Source organism: Lycorma delicatula, chromosome 2 (genome assembly GCF_047948215.1).
Source record: "Lycorma delicatula isolate Av1 chromosome 2, ASM4794821v1, whole genome shotgun sequence".
NCBI classification, from domain to species: Eukaryota; Metazoa; Arthropoda; class Insecta; order Hemiptera; family Fulgoridae; genus Lycorma; species Lycorma delicatula.
Genome location: NC_134456.1, coordinates 114762711 through 114778891, shown reverse-complemented (window position 1 = coordinate 114778891; position 16181 = coordinate 114762711). Strand labels below are relative to the sequence as shown.

Here is a 16181-nt window from a genome sequence, read left to right as displayed (position 1 = left end):
TTTTCTCTATAATTCATATAATTGCAGATTCTAATTATGAAATTAAGCATATAAAACCACATATTGACAGAAAAAAGTTTACAATAAGGGTTTTTGTACAACAGTTACAGAATGTAATGATAAAAACAGAAATACCATCAAAAGAAAAAATTAAATTATCCAATACTATCTTTAAAACCGAATAAATATAATTTGTAGACATTGGAGATAAAAACCATGTAGACAAACAGAATTTGATGAGAACATATCAAAGCAGCATACCCATATTCTAATCATTAAAATTAACAAACATAAATAACTACCATTAAATTATAGTGCAGAAAGAAATCAGAAGGGCAATTAAAATTGATAGTAAATTTGCAAATCCGAAAAAAAAAACTGGGGAAATCACATGACCAAAATTTAAAAACCTATGGCAAAAGAGCTGACTCTTCAACAAACTTACATCAGCAGGGGCACAATACACACGTGACCGGTGTTTACAAATCCATTTTAGGTCAAAGGATTAACAAAATTAGAATGGTTTAGTCTTACCGTAGTGGTTAATGGTACTCACCGTAATTTCCGTAAGTATTCCTTCAAGTGCTTCAGTTTTCTCGTCTATAGTTTCATCTCCATCCAAAATTCCTTTAATGTAACTTCCAAAGACACTTTCATCTGTGTTGAGTTCTTTTAATTTCAGAGATAACCACGATTCAAAATCGTCTTCTACGGCTGCCATGTTTCATAGCCGAAGCCTGTTATATCATTTGCAACATTTTCGATTATTAAATGTACGACTTTTTACGTTTCAATTAAGTTTTATTATCATCACTAAGTGTATGAAATGAGCTGAAAGAGAGTTTGTTTTACATTTTTATCAACACGAATAATTTTCTGTAATTAAGAATATTTTAGTATGGACGCACAACGAAACGTCTATTCACACCTGATTTCATTATACTACAATATTGAGTGAATCAGGGTTGCCGTTAAAATAATCCAAAAGCCATCAGTTTATATGCCACCAATATTTTAAATTATTCTTATTTTCAGTGAAATGTTTGTATTTAGTTTTTTTTTTTTTAATTGGGGTTTTAATTTAAATAAACTAAGTTTTCTCACGAATAACCGAATTAACTTCATGAGGGAGTTTGTAACTTTTAATGTGAATTAATAAAACGTCAAAATAAATAAATTTTAAATTTATAAATAATTTGTTGACATACAGTAAATGTATTTTACTGTTATTAAACTTGTTTATTATAAACAAAAATAATACACAAAGTAAGGTGAATAATGTACAACTGAGACGAAAATGAATCTAATTTTACTGAAGGTAGACAATGTACTCATACTATACTACTTTACTGTAGCTATACTGATTTATACTATTTTAATGTCTGGTGTAGGTGGGTAGGAACAATACGCTGACTCATACATGAAAATGTTAAAACACCATTCTGTTACCATATCACAACTACATAATTTTTTTCCATCTGATTTTGAATGATTTTCAATTTGTGTTTATAAATTTTATAATAAAATTAGCTTAAGTAAGCAATATTTCAGTTATTAGAAATTATGGCATAATGCTGCAAATCGGGTGTTAAATATGTTGAAGACACTATAAAGAAAAGAATTTTTTGTTTTTCTTTATTTTTACCTATTTCCATGAAGTAGCATTCAGACTGGTAACACTGCATGTCATCATGTGATTGTAAAGGTTAATCAGCTGCTTTCACATATTCAACAGTGCCAGGTTTGTTAGAATTTGATGTAATTATTCACATATTCAGCGATAATTTTGATTTGTGTTATGTTAAGATAAAATTGTATTCACAAGCAAGTATGCAATTGAAGAAATACTTGTTGCTAGTGTTTGTGTTCATGAGCATACAAATGCAAATTAAAATTATGAAAACATAAGAGACAGATTCATTCAACATTTTGGTAAGGAAGCTCAATCATTAGTAATACTATAAAAGTAGGAAAAAAGCCTTTTCCACTGGATCAGTCCTCAATTTTGAATAATCTGGATGTCCTTCCAGTTGAATGAATAACAACTGAATATATTGTTAAGGAATCTATTTACAATCTCCTCTTAAGACAACCACTAAAAGTCTTCGAAACTAAATGTTCCCTGTAAAATCTTTAGAGAATAATTAAAAAATATCTTTGGTTTAAACCATTTAAACCTGTTCATGTTAATGAGCCTTTTGACTGGGGTATGTGGCTTTAAGTGAACCTTGTTGCAAAGCTTTTCTATGGCATTTTCCCAATGTTTAGTCATGGAATCAACTTTTCTTCTCTGATGACTGTACCATTTAGCTACGTAATAGATTTTTTAACTCGTAGCTAAGCTCGTTTTAACTCTTAGCTATGTAATAGATCTGTTTCAACTCCTACTCCCCCCTGTACAGGGGGGAGTAGGACAATGGGTGAGTGTTTCTACTGTGAAGATAAGGTGGAGTCAGTAGAACACATAGTGTTCGAGTGCCCCTGTTGGGAGCAAAGTAGGAAAAGCCTGGTCTTGAAGGTTGGCCTGATTATGCCAGACAACATCATCCATTTAATGATTAACAGTGAACAGTCGTGGGAGCATATCTCAGAATTTATTAGGAAGATCATGAAAGAAAAACTTAAGGAAGAAGATCGTTTTGTGTAGTAGTTGTGACCGCAGGTTGTTTTTTGTCGTGTGGCATGAGTTGTGCCTGCGTGTAGTTGAAGTGTTGGTCCGGGTTGATTGTCGCCTCTCCCCATTAAACACCTGTGTTGCACATTATACGACATGGTGCTATGTGCGATAACATGGTGCGGACATGCGATGCTCGTGGGGGGGGGGGGCTGTGTGGCAGGTGTTTGTTGCACTCTCCAGGTGAATTGGTGTGTTAGTTGTTTATTGGGAGTGTTATTTTGTTGAGTGAGTTTGTTCTGTCATGTGTGGGTGCCTGCGCTCTCTGATGTTATGCCCAAAGGTAATTCCAGGGAGCATAGATGAGGGAGGGTGGTTTAGTTGGTAGGAATCCGACACGAACAGCGACATGGGTCTCCAAATGTCTTATGCAAGATTATAAATGCCTGTATCTCTCTGCTCCAGCGAAGGGAAGGGAAAAAAGAAACAAGCAATAGATCTTGGAACATGTATTTTTGGTGTAAAGGAACTCTTCAATTTTAAGAGGAAACCAAAAACAATCTCATATAATGATGCGAAAAGCAATATCTGAAATGTATCTGATAGGACCATATGTTTTTGAAGGAACTGTTAACAATCATAACATGCTTAACATTTTTTTATTCCTCAGCTTCAACTGATTATTATGGAATTAACTACCATTTAATAGAAAGTGAAATTCCAGCTCATTAAACTTGGTCAGTAAGGGACTTTTTAATAAACCTCTTGAAGGGTGCTGGATTGATAGGGGGCTTTGAAATTTACTGGCTGTCTGAAATACTAGATTTAACTTGTGACAACTTCCTTTGAGGAATAACCAAGAAAAAAGTTTCATATTTGTGACTAAGAGATGTGCTGAAAAACTGCCGTCAGATACAGTTTCATTACTTCAATCCTTCAACACAAAAGAGAATGTCTAAACCCACTTGACAATTGATAAACATGTGCAGACAATGGAGGAGCACATAAGACGTTTCATGCTATTTTTTTAATTTATTTAAAAGAGACTATATCATTTTATGAAGGAGGTATGGATCTACTACAAACAAATGAGAATAAATTGTACAAAAACTTTCTGCTTTAGGACCAGATGTTTGCAGAAAGTTGCATTAAGCATATTAGTTATAATCAACTCAAATTTCTCATAAATTAGTGAAGCCAAATTCCTTGCTTTTTGTAACTGATAAAAAGAAAACCACACAAAAGTCAGTTTTCACATCAAAACAAGATTTAAATTGTCTCCAAAATTCCCAAGGCAGAAATGTCTGCTAAACATTTGATACCAGCAAATTAAATTATCATCCTTAGATCTACTGTCTGTATAGAAAGTATTCAACAGATTAATTCAAAATTTCACTGCAATACAGACTGTCTTGGGAGTACATTTAGAAAACCAGTCATCATAATTTCTTAAACATAGGCTCAATTGACAGGAAATATCTACAAGCTATGTACTGTTCACTCTCAAGGTCAGCGGTATATACATGCAAAGGCAGTCATTTGCAATGCAGTTGTGCAGTAGTAAACAAAGGGAATTTTCATTCTGTGGCAAACTGCTTGCAGTTTGGTTGTTGTTGGTTCATATACAAACAGAATTAGTGGTTTTTGTGCTTTTATAATTCATTGTTGATTAGTTTTTAGTGATCTTGTGAGTTTCTATTATGTTTGTTATTTGTTTCTTGTTATTACAATAATTATAACCTCACAAAATTAGTCAAAAATTGTTGCTCTGTCCCAACACACACAAATGACTCAAAGATAGATTGCTGGTGAGTGTAGTGTGGGGTTAGGGAAATTGTGAAAAGGTGTAGGGAAACAGGTTCCATCTATTTTTCTAGAGAAAAGGAAAATGTGGATGGAAAAAGAAAACCACACCTATACAGCATCGATTACAAGAAAAACCAAAATTAATCCATGATTGTCAGCTGTTGACCTTAATAGGAACTTAAGAGTCAGTGAGACTAATGTTTCTGATATGATAGTTTGTAGAAGATTGTTGGCAGTGGGAAGGATTGCTCGTAAACCTAAAAAGAATTTGTTACTGACACAGGTTATGAAGACAAAAAGTCCTCTATGGGCAAAGTAACATAAAGAATGGACTATTGAGATATGGGAAAAAGGTTTTTTTTTCTCGTTTCTTTGTTCAAAGAGAGAGAGAGAGAGTGTGTGTGTGTGTGTGTAGCCTATATTTGTAAGTTAGCATTTAAGAAGACTATTACGCCAGCACACCTGCAACAAGCTTCCAAACACCCAACCAAAAAGATGTTTTGGGGATGACACATCAAGGGCTAGGAGCACTTATGCCTGTGATGGGATGATGAAATCGAACCAATACATTAACATATACCAAAGAAAAATAGTCCCACTTATGCAGAAGAACCCAGAACTCATTTTCCAACAGAACCTTGCACCATTTCACATGTTAAAAAAAGCAAGTTTTTAAAAAAAATTGATTGCTCATGTGGCCAGGGAACTCCCCCAACCTGAATCCCATTGAAAATTTATGGGCCATATTAAAAAGATGACTTTTTTTTAACTTCCAGGACCATCGTTAGGTATTGCTTCAGAGGATGAGATGAATGATTTGTAGCGTGTGTGAAAACACCATGCCTGACCGGGATTGGAACCCGGGACCTCTGGATGAAAGGCTGAGATGCTACCAGTTGTGTCACGGAGGCTGGCTAAAAAAAGACGGGAAAATAAATTTAAACACAAGAACTGACTTTATTAGTTTAGTGATACAGGTTTGGTTTTGAGATGAAAAAATAAAAAATCATTGTTCAAACTTAGTGGAATTAGTGCCAAAAAGGATTAATGAGATAATAAAAAACAGAGGACACACATTAATTATTAAATTTGAGTAAATTTGACTATTAAACATTTATTCTTTTAAAAATAAAATTTTCTGTTAAATATACTGTGTTCAGATTACCGTATTTATTCGAGTACTCCCCGCACTTTTTTTCTTGGAATTGGAGAGAAAAAATAAGGGTGCGGGGCTTACTTGAAACATAGCCTTTAGCCAGGATAATTTATGTAAAGTAAACATTTTCTTAGAAGTACCTAAATTCAATCACATAAATATAGTTACATTAGGCTTTCGTTTATCACTACTGGATGCCGCTTATACAGAATACATCCTTAATTATTAACATCCTGTTCATATTATCGATAGGAACGAAGTTACGGTATTTTTATAAAACCGATTCATTCTGTATAGGCTGCATCCGGTGACACTATCAGTTACCCATCGTCGTCTTGTCTATTCGCCAGTCATTGTACTGTTTGTATATGTGGACGGTTATGTGCATTTTATCTGTTAGTTTATCTTGTAAAGTTTAATACGGTGATTTATTTTAATTACGGCATTAAAATGAGTACAAAAGGACAGCGTCTACGATCTTTTACAGTAAATAAAGAACTGCGCGTTATAGAAGAGGCTGAAAAAATTGGAAATCGGACGGCAGGAAGAAAATTTGACGTAAATGAAAGCTGCATTCGAGACTGGCGTAAGAAGAAACAATTTCTGATGAAAGGCACTAGTAATAAAAGGGCTTTTCGTGGCTTAAAACCAAAATACACAGACATAGAAATAAAATTGTAAGACTTTGTTATGGAAAAAAGGAAACGCGTTTATGCTGTCACGACAGAAATGTATCAATCATATGCTCGTGAAATCGGTAAATCATGAATAAAGTTGATTTTAAAGCAAGCCGTGCATGGATAACACGATTTTTTGCACGAAATGATTTGTTAATAAGACGAAAGACGCCATTTCTCAACGACTTCCAGACGCTTATGAACAAAAAATATTACATTTTCACAAATACATAATAAATCTTAGAAAAGATGAAGGCTATTTGCCTTCTGAGATAGGAAACGCTGATCAAACCCTCATATATTTTGAAATGCCATTTGACAAAACAGGTGAAAAAAGTGTTACGATTCGCACTGGTGGTAATGAAAAACAAAGGTGTAGTTTTATATTCTGCATTACTTCTGATGGATCAAAATTACCTCCGTACATTGTTTTAAAAAGAAAAACTCTTCCTACCGTACAGGTAAATGGAGTTATTATCAGAGCACAGGAATCAGGTTGGATGGACGAAACCTTAATTTTAGATTGTATCAGGTGTGTATGGCTGGTAAAAGCGATCAGAAGATTTACTTAATAAAAAAAATACCGGTATGCTAGTAATGGATAGTTATCGGGGGCATACGACTGATAAAGTGAAAGAAATTAAAAAAAAAGGGTATGACAGACCAAGTAATAATTCCAGGCTTTTTGACATCAATATTGCAACCACTAGATGCCTGCAAACCGTTCAAATCTGCATTAAAACAACTGTACAATAAATGGATGGCTGATGAAAATTTCTTTCTCATGTCTAAAGGAAGAATCAAACGCCCAGATTTATGTTTGGATAAAAGATGCTTGGGAAGGTATTTCCACGGAATTAGTAAGCAAAAGTTTAAAAAAATGCGATATATCTAATGAACTTGATGGTAGTGAAGCGATTAGCTTTGGCAGAACGACGTGGAGACTACATGCAACTCTTCTACAGACATTGACGGTGACAGTGATTAATTAAAAATAAAATCCCATATTAAAAAGCGTATTGAAATGATCCTTTCTTTTCGTTTTACTGGCCTACTGATTCTGAACTAAACTAGTACTTACGGTAATTAATTTTGTAATTTAAATGAACGAATTAAATGCTTTACTTTATGAACATTTCGGTATTTTTTTATCATATCTGTTGTACTTTAAAATACCGATATATACACGATTTTTTTTTAGATTTTCAGTCCGGAAAATCGAGGTGCGGGGGTACTCGAATAAATACGGGAATTTGTTCGCCACTGTAATCCCTTTCATTTTCGATTACTGTGTAAGTGTTTTCAGTACCCCAAATTCAACAATTATATGTTTCGCACACGTATGAAAGATTGCCTCAACACTAAACAACAATGTATTAGGATTGTTTCCGATGTAGTGTATTATCTCTACAGCACACTAATATTGTAAGGCCAATCATTTGGTTAAATGTAATGGAGTTGTAACTTGTACATTTGCAAATGGGGCTACTTATGAACAATGACATGAACAGTGGAACAAGGAATCTGCAGTTCATAACTATCCTGCCTAATTGATTTTACAGCACTGGCAGTGAATGCATCCCATAAACGATCCACAGTCTTTAATTGAAACTTTTGGATGGTTTCATGTCCTATGAATCCAAGCTTCCAGTCTCTGTTAAACTCATATCCGATTGACATATAACTGATTGAAACTACATTTACAAAAATATGCACTGAACCTTCTGTTGCGGGGTCCACATCTCGACTGACTACAATTACATTATAGTTGGCTTGCTTGCCTGTGCGTTTTCCACCGAGTTTGAAAGTATACAGAACAAATTTTGTATATTTCCTGTCTATTAAACCTTTGTTTAAGAGATTACAATGATTGGTTTTTTAAATTAGGCTGTTAGTTTTGATACATTTACCCTGGACACTCTTTACCAAAAAAACGTATAAACATAAGTCCAGAGTTACTCTTTTCTCCAGAGAAAAGAAGGAAATATTGAGTTTCATTAGTAACTTATATTTAATTAATGAATGCTATTTCAAACGCAATAGAAAAAAAAAATTTTCTTCACGCTATGGCTATTAAAAAATAGTATATTATTTTATTTCATGATGAAATGAATCTTCAATTGTCTTTGTAGGTTACTAATAAGCAGGGAAGGAGTACTTTTAGAAAATTATTGATACCTTGGAAAATTGTAAAGAGAATGATATGAAAATTTAGGACAGTAAATAAATAATTAAGTACTAAATAGATCAGGCTAGATTTATGAAAATTTCAGCAAATTCAGATAAGTAGTTTTTTAATGGCAAGTGATCAAAATAGCCCTGTATTGATATGACCAAACAATGAGCATTTTTTCATTCTCACCTCAGTAATAAATATTTAAAATATTCTAAAAAAATTTAAATTACACTAAATAATCAAAAAATAAATGGTCTAAAATTGAAGTGAATCATTAAAATCTGCTCATTAATTTTCTTGATAAAAAGCTTCAAACACGATTTTATATGTATAAGTAGATGACCTGCAAACTTCTGTTGGTAGTGTGCTGTATTATGTAGCAAATTCTACTGTAAGATACTGCATATTCTGGGAAGAACTACCTCTTATTATGATCTTGAAAAGCTTTACTTGAACCTTTGACAAAGAAAATGTCTTGAGAAAACTAAACCATAGACACATGCCTGTAGTTCTAGAATAATATAACATAAGACAAACAAACTTCAAATCAAAATGAACATTCAGTTCTTTTTAAAATCACATCTGTGAGGAGTAGTAGATTTAAGTTAAAGAAAAACTCTACCTTTTGAGCCAACTTTCTTTCTACTCAGATTATTCTTTTTAACCGAGCTCTGGACTTACTTGCAATGAGAGTTCAAAGATACACACAGGTTAGTATCATATGGTACACAAAGGTACTCCTTTTGGATTTTGAGAACGTTAATAGAACCCTTTTATTACTATCTTGAAAAATGTAAATAAAGCAAATTGGATTTAATTTTTGATGGTGTATAAATTGCTTTAAAGTTCTCACAGTTTTTTATAAATACCATAATTTAAAACTTGTCTTGTAACTTTTATTTCTATCTTCAGCAGTAAGTTTTGATGGGACAAGTTCCCATCATCAAGTGCGATTATATTAATCCATTACTGTAATGTGGGGATGAAGACAAAATTTCAGAGATATACTTATTTACAAATAATATAAATTAAGATTAATAATTATAAAAAAAGGAATACAATATTTATATATCACTTGGATTCAATAAAATTTTATTTTTTGTACATAACACAGTTTTTTTTTGTTACTACAGTCTTGGCAAATTAATCTGTATTATGAAATTAAAAATTAGTGAAAGTTAAAATTTCTTTATATTTTAGCTTATGGTAAATGATACTAGAAAAAATCTAGATTTGTTAAATTGATAAGTAAATGGTTTATTCAGATTATAAAATAATTGTAAATTAGAAAAATCACATCAACAATCGCAGGTTTAACATTTCAGCAATCAGTAACAAAAAATACTGATTCAGTCAGTCTTGCCAAGAAAAATCATGGGTAAACTGTGAAAAATTGTTGATATAGGAAGCTTTATAAAAAAACAGAATTAATGAATAAAAAGAGATAGTTACAGTAAATATTAATATATAATGGCAACTTAAAATAACAGCGATTCAACTAAGAGAGTAAATAAATAAATTTGTTACAGAATAAAATAAATATTTTGAACATTAATTTCTTAATTTTTGAGTGTATATTTAAGAACATGTTAAACAATATGAGAAAATTCTGGTTTTCCTAAATCTTATTTAAAAAATTATTATTATTTACCTAAAGTCTTATTTAAAAACACAAGTAGTGTTTCTGTAAAAGGAATCTTTTATTTAAAAAAAAATAATCTGTAGAAGCGTCTTTTAAGTAGTTTCTTGTAGGTATAAGTAATAACAATTCAACCTAAAAGAAAGCTGTCTAATGTTGTTACAGAGCTAATATTTTCAACTGCTCGGGTAGAAATTTTCAATTTTGCAGAAATTAACATCTTTTATTGTTACAGTGGGCATGATTTTTGAATAGGGTTATAAAGAATAATCTGAGACTCTAACAAAACTCTTTTTAAAATATTAAGAGGAAAAAGATGTTGAGGGTACCTCCCTAAAGTGCCTAGCATTTTTCTATGAGAAGTGAGATTTATAATTTTTATTACTGGTATTCTTGAAAGAAGAGATTCCAACCACATATTTACAGTTAGTGTATTACTTTAATTAGCTCTAAGCTGTTCATCTAATCCACTGATTCTCAAAAATTTTTGCCTACTGCTCACACTGAGAATCAACAATTTTCTAGTGTCCCCAAAATTTTTAAACTTACCATTTGTTAAAAATAATAATTGCAATTACTGTTTCTAAGATGCGCTCTTAAAAACAGCAATTGCAATTACTGTTTTTAAACGCAGCGTATCCTATTTCTGAATTGAAACTTACATTAAATAAGAGCAATTAATGTATATTTAATCATATTTGGAAGTATTTTTATTAAAATTCTTTCAAAAAAACCACAATTGTATCTATATAGTTATATAACAATAGTGATAGCATATTCAGTATAACAATACAATAATTAAAACAAAATATTCAATTGAAAAATTACACTTATATAACAGGATCTTGGGTTAAGCTGAGAGCAGGTGATACATGTTGCAGTCTCAATCTTTAAAGATTTCAGTCTCTCAGCACAAAAAAATGAACAAAAGCCAAAAACTGCAATGCTACTTTAAAGACATCACAATTTGTCATTAAAGCTAGATCAAAACCCTTTAATTTCCATATTTATTTGTATCAATATGTTGATTAGTTTGGAAGATATGCAGTGGCCTTTTCTCTTTAAAGGGGAATATTTCGGTTTAGAAAAATTGTAGACGTACAAAAAAAGAATTAAAGTTAAAGTCTTAACTTTTAAACAATTTTAATGCAGTTTACTGACAAAATTTCATTTCTCTAATCCTCTTGATCAAACACAAAGAAAAACTTTAAAATTTTTAAAACTTTTTCTCACTGATTTTTTGAAATCTGAAGTATACTATCAAAAAGTCGAGTATTCAAGCTTTAATTTTATTTTTTTTATTCGTCTCTAAGCCTCTTGGTTGAAAAGTTAAAGTACTTTGAATACAATCATTTTTTATCATAAAATATAGGCATCCTTTTTAATTTTTTGTACTAGTGTAATAGATATTTAATTTCAGTTTGAAATATCAGGAAATATAATTTTTGCCTTAAATATAATATCAGCCATCGCCTTCCTAGACGCCTGAATGCTCCCAATTTTCTGTGGGAGCCCCCCCCTCCTTGAAGACCTACCCCCCTCTACTGAAGGCCTCCAGCGCCCCACAACAGAGTGTTATGGCCCAATTTGAGAATGAATGATCTAATCTTATAATAACTATGTTTTTTTCATTAGTAAAATGACTGAAACTAAACTGGATGGTTTATTAAGATTTCTTCTAAGGACTTTTCACAACTAGTTTCTATTAATTTGAAAGGCACATATCTGTTTTAATAATCTTATAGTGTTATCATATTGTTCAACTTAATAATTTATCATGAAACAGTTTTATATATGAAACATTTTTGATTTTGACTTTATTTGAAATCAGGTTCTAAAATTACTTTTTGCAAAAACTAATTATTTATCTTGCAAAGTTTATATTTTGAAGCCAAAGCACACTTCCATCTCTATTATAAATTATCAGTGAATCAGAGAAAATGATTGTCAGCAAATAATGGAAAGCAGTAACAAAGTGGTAGCACTTAAATAATGGTCCCAATAAAATTTTCTTTAATTTTGCCACATTGATGTATAGGAATGATTATCAAGCTGCTATTGTTTGCAAGCAGTAAATAAGATTCACCTTTCATAGAAATTAAAAAATCTGCTTCCCAAAAGAGAAGTAAAGGCCTACTCAAATTATTGTAACAAGTTTTAAGAAAACTTTTCATCAAAGCAGTGTCATGAACACCACCAATGAAAATATGGCAGAGTCATGAGCACAATACAGCCTATTACAAGACCCAGTATGACATTTTTCATGCATTTGAATTTTTCTAAAACTCTTATTCATTTGGCTTAATTGCATCATACATAGAAAAATACATGATTCTTTCTTCACAAACATTATATTATCTTTTGTGTAACAGTAATTAGTACAAATTCAATGAAGTTAGAAAATAATGCTAAATGATCTGTTTACAATTTCATATGTAACAATTTTTCAGTATTATAAATGTTTTTATTAAAATCTGAAATGGTAAAGTGATTCCATTAAAGATTCATATAGAACATTTTTTGAAAACTAAGAATCTGTTAAAAAGAGAAAATAAAATTCTATATTTTAATTTTTTAACAAATTCCATGGATGAAAAATCTTTAATTAGAAATAAAATATTTATTGATATGCACAATTTTAAAATCAACATAACCTATACCATACATAATAAATATTGGCTTTGTCTTGAGTAACTTGTTCATCCATTTTTTACTGATCCTGTAATAACATTTTTATACTGGTCCTACTTAGCAAAAAATCTTCATTGAGCTTACATTATCTGAATAATTTAAAAGGTTTTATAGATTGTAATGGGTTAATAAACAAATGTTCTTTCACATCTTAAAAGCACAGGCAACTGATCTTTTAAATAAATTAATATTGGCATAAGTGAATACAGTTTGGCCTTAAACAATTCTAAACCATCACACCAACACCAGAACATTGCATCACTGTTGTTAATGTCATCTTCAATTTTTCCTTTATTCACTGCATGAAAGGATAAGTTCTTAAATTCTCTTCAGTTTTAATCTTAAATTTTCCAATTTCCATCTGCATAAATATATCTAAAAACAGTTTTCCATCGGTCTTGACATCTTTAACATTAATAAATCATAAGCAGTAAAGTGAAATGTGACAAAATTTGTTTACTAACATAAATGCATTTATTACATACCTTAAAATTAACCTGTAAATGTTTTGCTGAAGACTGTTCATAAAATGTTACCTGTCAAAACCTTTTAGATCAATTCTCTGGCAGCTTTAATATTTATGCTCCAATGAAATTAGACATGTGCTTGCAAAAATAATTTAAAAAAGTAATATAAAATACAAAACATTAATGAACGAATGCTTAACTGTTAATCTGTTTATGCAATAAACAACATTTTTAAGGTAACATCCATTTAGGATATAAATTGTATCTCTCGTACATACTGATTGTTGTTTAGCCCTTATTTTTAACTTTTTTTAGATGCATTACTTTCTCACTAAGTTATGATAATTTTATACAAAGTGGAATAAAAACAATTTAAAATTTGAAAATGAACACTTTAATTGTAAATGAATTAGGTAAGCCTTTGTAAATAACAAAGACAAGCATTTAGTTTTCAAGATATCACACAAGTGACCACCATTAGCAGTAAGGCACAACTCTGCACTTTCCTCTGATTCACTGGAACTGCATAATTTCCACATGGCAAAATCTTTCAGTTTCTTTATAGTGTAAAGTCAATTTGTGTTAACTTTCTCTTTAAATGGCGTCATACAAAAAAGTCAGAACTCAAATGACTGGCATGGAATTTCATGCAGTAGTGCCATACTGTTGGAATCACACCAGATATCTGTTGACATGATGCCAATGAATTCATTATGGAGAAACTTTCCCTACAGCATCACATATCAATCTCCTGTACATAGCATTCTCAAAAACGTATGGCTATTATTCACTTCCACTGCATTAAAAGCACTGTAACTTTTTCATTGTGCAGTGGTTTCTTATGCAACAAGCTTGGGTTCTCTGCGACCCAATAATCCTAAGTTCTTCCTGTTAATGTATCTGTTTAGATGAAAATGTGCTTCGGACATTAGCAGGTAATCCAGCAAATGTGACATTTCTTCAATTAGTTGCAGCAACTGCTGCCTGCAAGTCACTCAGATTATTACTTAAATCATGCAAATGGAGTTGTTGCACTACTTGCATTTTATAGCAATTGAACATTAAATCCTCAAGTAAGATGCATCCAATGGTTCTACAAGTTAAGTGTAAGGTGGGTGAATGGCAACAAGCAGGATGCTGAAAGCTTCTGTCACTCTCTGTACATCTTCCAGGGTTCGCACAGTTCAAGGGCGACCAGACAACTTCTTGCTGACATGGATACATAGACCTGAATTGTCTGATCCAATTCAATATTGTTTGGCACATGGGAATTTTTCCATTCCTTCCAATGTTAAAATGTCAAAAAATTATTTGCGTAGCAAATATTTTTTTGACATTTTAACATAGTAGCATTTTAATATAATAATTTAACATTTTAACTAGTAGCAGAACACTTCCACTGCAAAAGCATGATGCTCTTCTGACAAACACTGCATCATAACTAAAGGTTTTAACTGCTTTACTCAGCTATATGTAAAAAACACATATAGATGACAGCACCACCTACACAGATGTCGGCATGGTGGAACTTTTACAAAGTCTTATTATTTCAGCTCCATCCAGCATATATGAGGTATGGCTATTAAATAATGAGACTAATGCTGTAAAATATTTTATTTTAAATTTATACATTTATTTATTTTCACCTTCAATATACACCCTTCCTCTATCCCTACTACGCTCCATGCAAATTTTCCATTGTGGAACAGTGCTGGAAGTCTTCCATGAGCTCTTTCCTGATGCGTGCCACTTTTTCTTTCACAGCTTCAATGACCTGAAATCTTGTTCCTTTTTTGCAGATTTTACCTTGGGAAACAGATAAAAAGTCACATGGTGCCAAGTCAGGCGAATAAGGTGGATGGTCTAACACTGGGATGTTATACTTGGCTAGAAACGTCTTGACAGACAATGCAGTATGAGTCGGTGTGTTCTCCTGATGAACTCATGACTTGTTCTTCTATAATTTGAGTTGTTTTTTTTTTTTTCATGGAGTTAAGCAAGAACTTTGAATAACGACGAGAATAGTTAACCGATGGTCAGATAGGATCAGGTTACCAATTTTTTCAATATTTTTATCTATTTTTGATGTGGAAGGGTGACCATCATCTTTAATGTCTTCTCGGCCATCTTGGAAACACTTAAACCACTCACACTCGCGCAAGTGATAAACATTCATTGCCATATACTTTCTTTAATAAAAGATAAATTTCAGTAGTGGTTTTTCCAAGTTAATATGAAATTTCACAAATTCTTTTCTCTAATAAACTACTTTTGTTTTTTCAGCAAAACAAAAAAAAAAAAAACAGATGTTATCCAAACAACTGCCAGACTAATATGTCTACAGAAACTGGAGTGGCAACAATCAAAAGAGAAGGCTTCATGCTACACAGCTGTCGGTTGTACAAATTTGGCGCATACGCAGCTCTTCTGTAGCAGTATTAGTCTCGTTTAATAGCCACACTTCACAGTTTTAATGTTTCCTGTTTCAGATCTACCAGTAAAAAATGAACAGCAGGTTTTTGGTTTTGGGCTAGTTTAATAAAAACTATTATTAAAATTATCACTTAAAAAAAAATTTTTTTTTAATAAAATACTTTATGGAATTTTTGTGAATCATTATTAAAGAAGTTAAATTTGTTTTTATTATGAGCATTTGTGTTGCAATTGTGCTCTCACTTACACTTTTTAAAAGAATTAATTTTGTCTCAGAATAGCTAACCAGACTATCTGAAATCTACAATGATAGTCAATAATGTGAAATTAAAAAAAAAAAATTATTTAAAAAAAATATATTTTTGCAAAAAATGAAGTCACTAGGTTGTACTGGGAGTTGAGATATTTAAAAAAAATTGTATTTATGCTCAGATTTGGCTCGTATTCAGAATATATACTATGAAAATAAATTTTTTTTTCAAAAAATAGACCCGCTAGGTGATGCTGGGTTGAGATATTTTG

General features: G+C 31.6%; 1 protein-coding gene and 1 long non-coding RNA gene across 3 annotated transcripts in view; one reads left to right on the top strand and one right to left on the bottom strand.

Annotated features, from left to right (window-relative positions):
• Window positions 1-935, bottom strand: part of LOC142319150 (coiled-coil domain-containing protein 43) — a 30104-nt gene extending 29169 nt beyond the window's left edge. For both annotated transcript variants that reach the window (XR_012755114.1, XM_075356116.1), the window contains exon 1: window positions 557-935. Coding sequence is in view for 1 of the 2 variants with exons in the window: in XM_075356116.1 (XP_075212231.1) it covers window positions 557-721 (165 nt within the window). In the remaining variant the exon portion in view is untranslated. The remainder of the gene's footprint in view (window positions 1-556) is intronic.
• Window positions 936-1687: 752 nt separating this feature from the next.
• On the top strand, window positions 1688-15869 carry LOC142320236 (uncharacterized). Its single transcript, XR_012755321.1, has 2 exons — window positions 1688-1741; window positions 15026-15869. It is a non-coding gene; the product is annotated as an uncharacterized LOC142320236 (long non-coding RNA).
• Window positions 15870-16181: the final 312 nt, after the last annotated feature.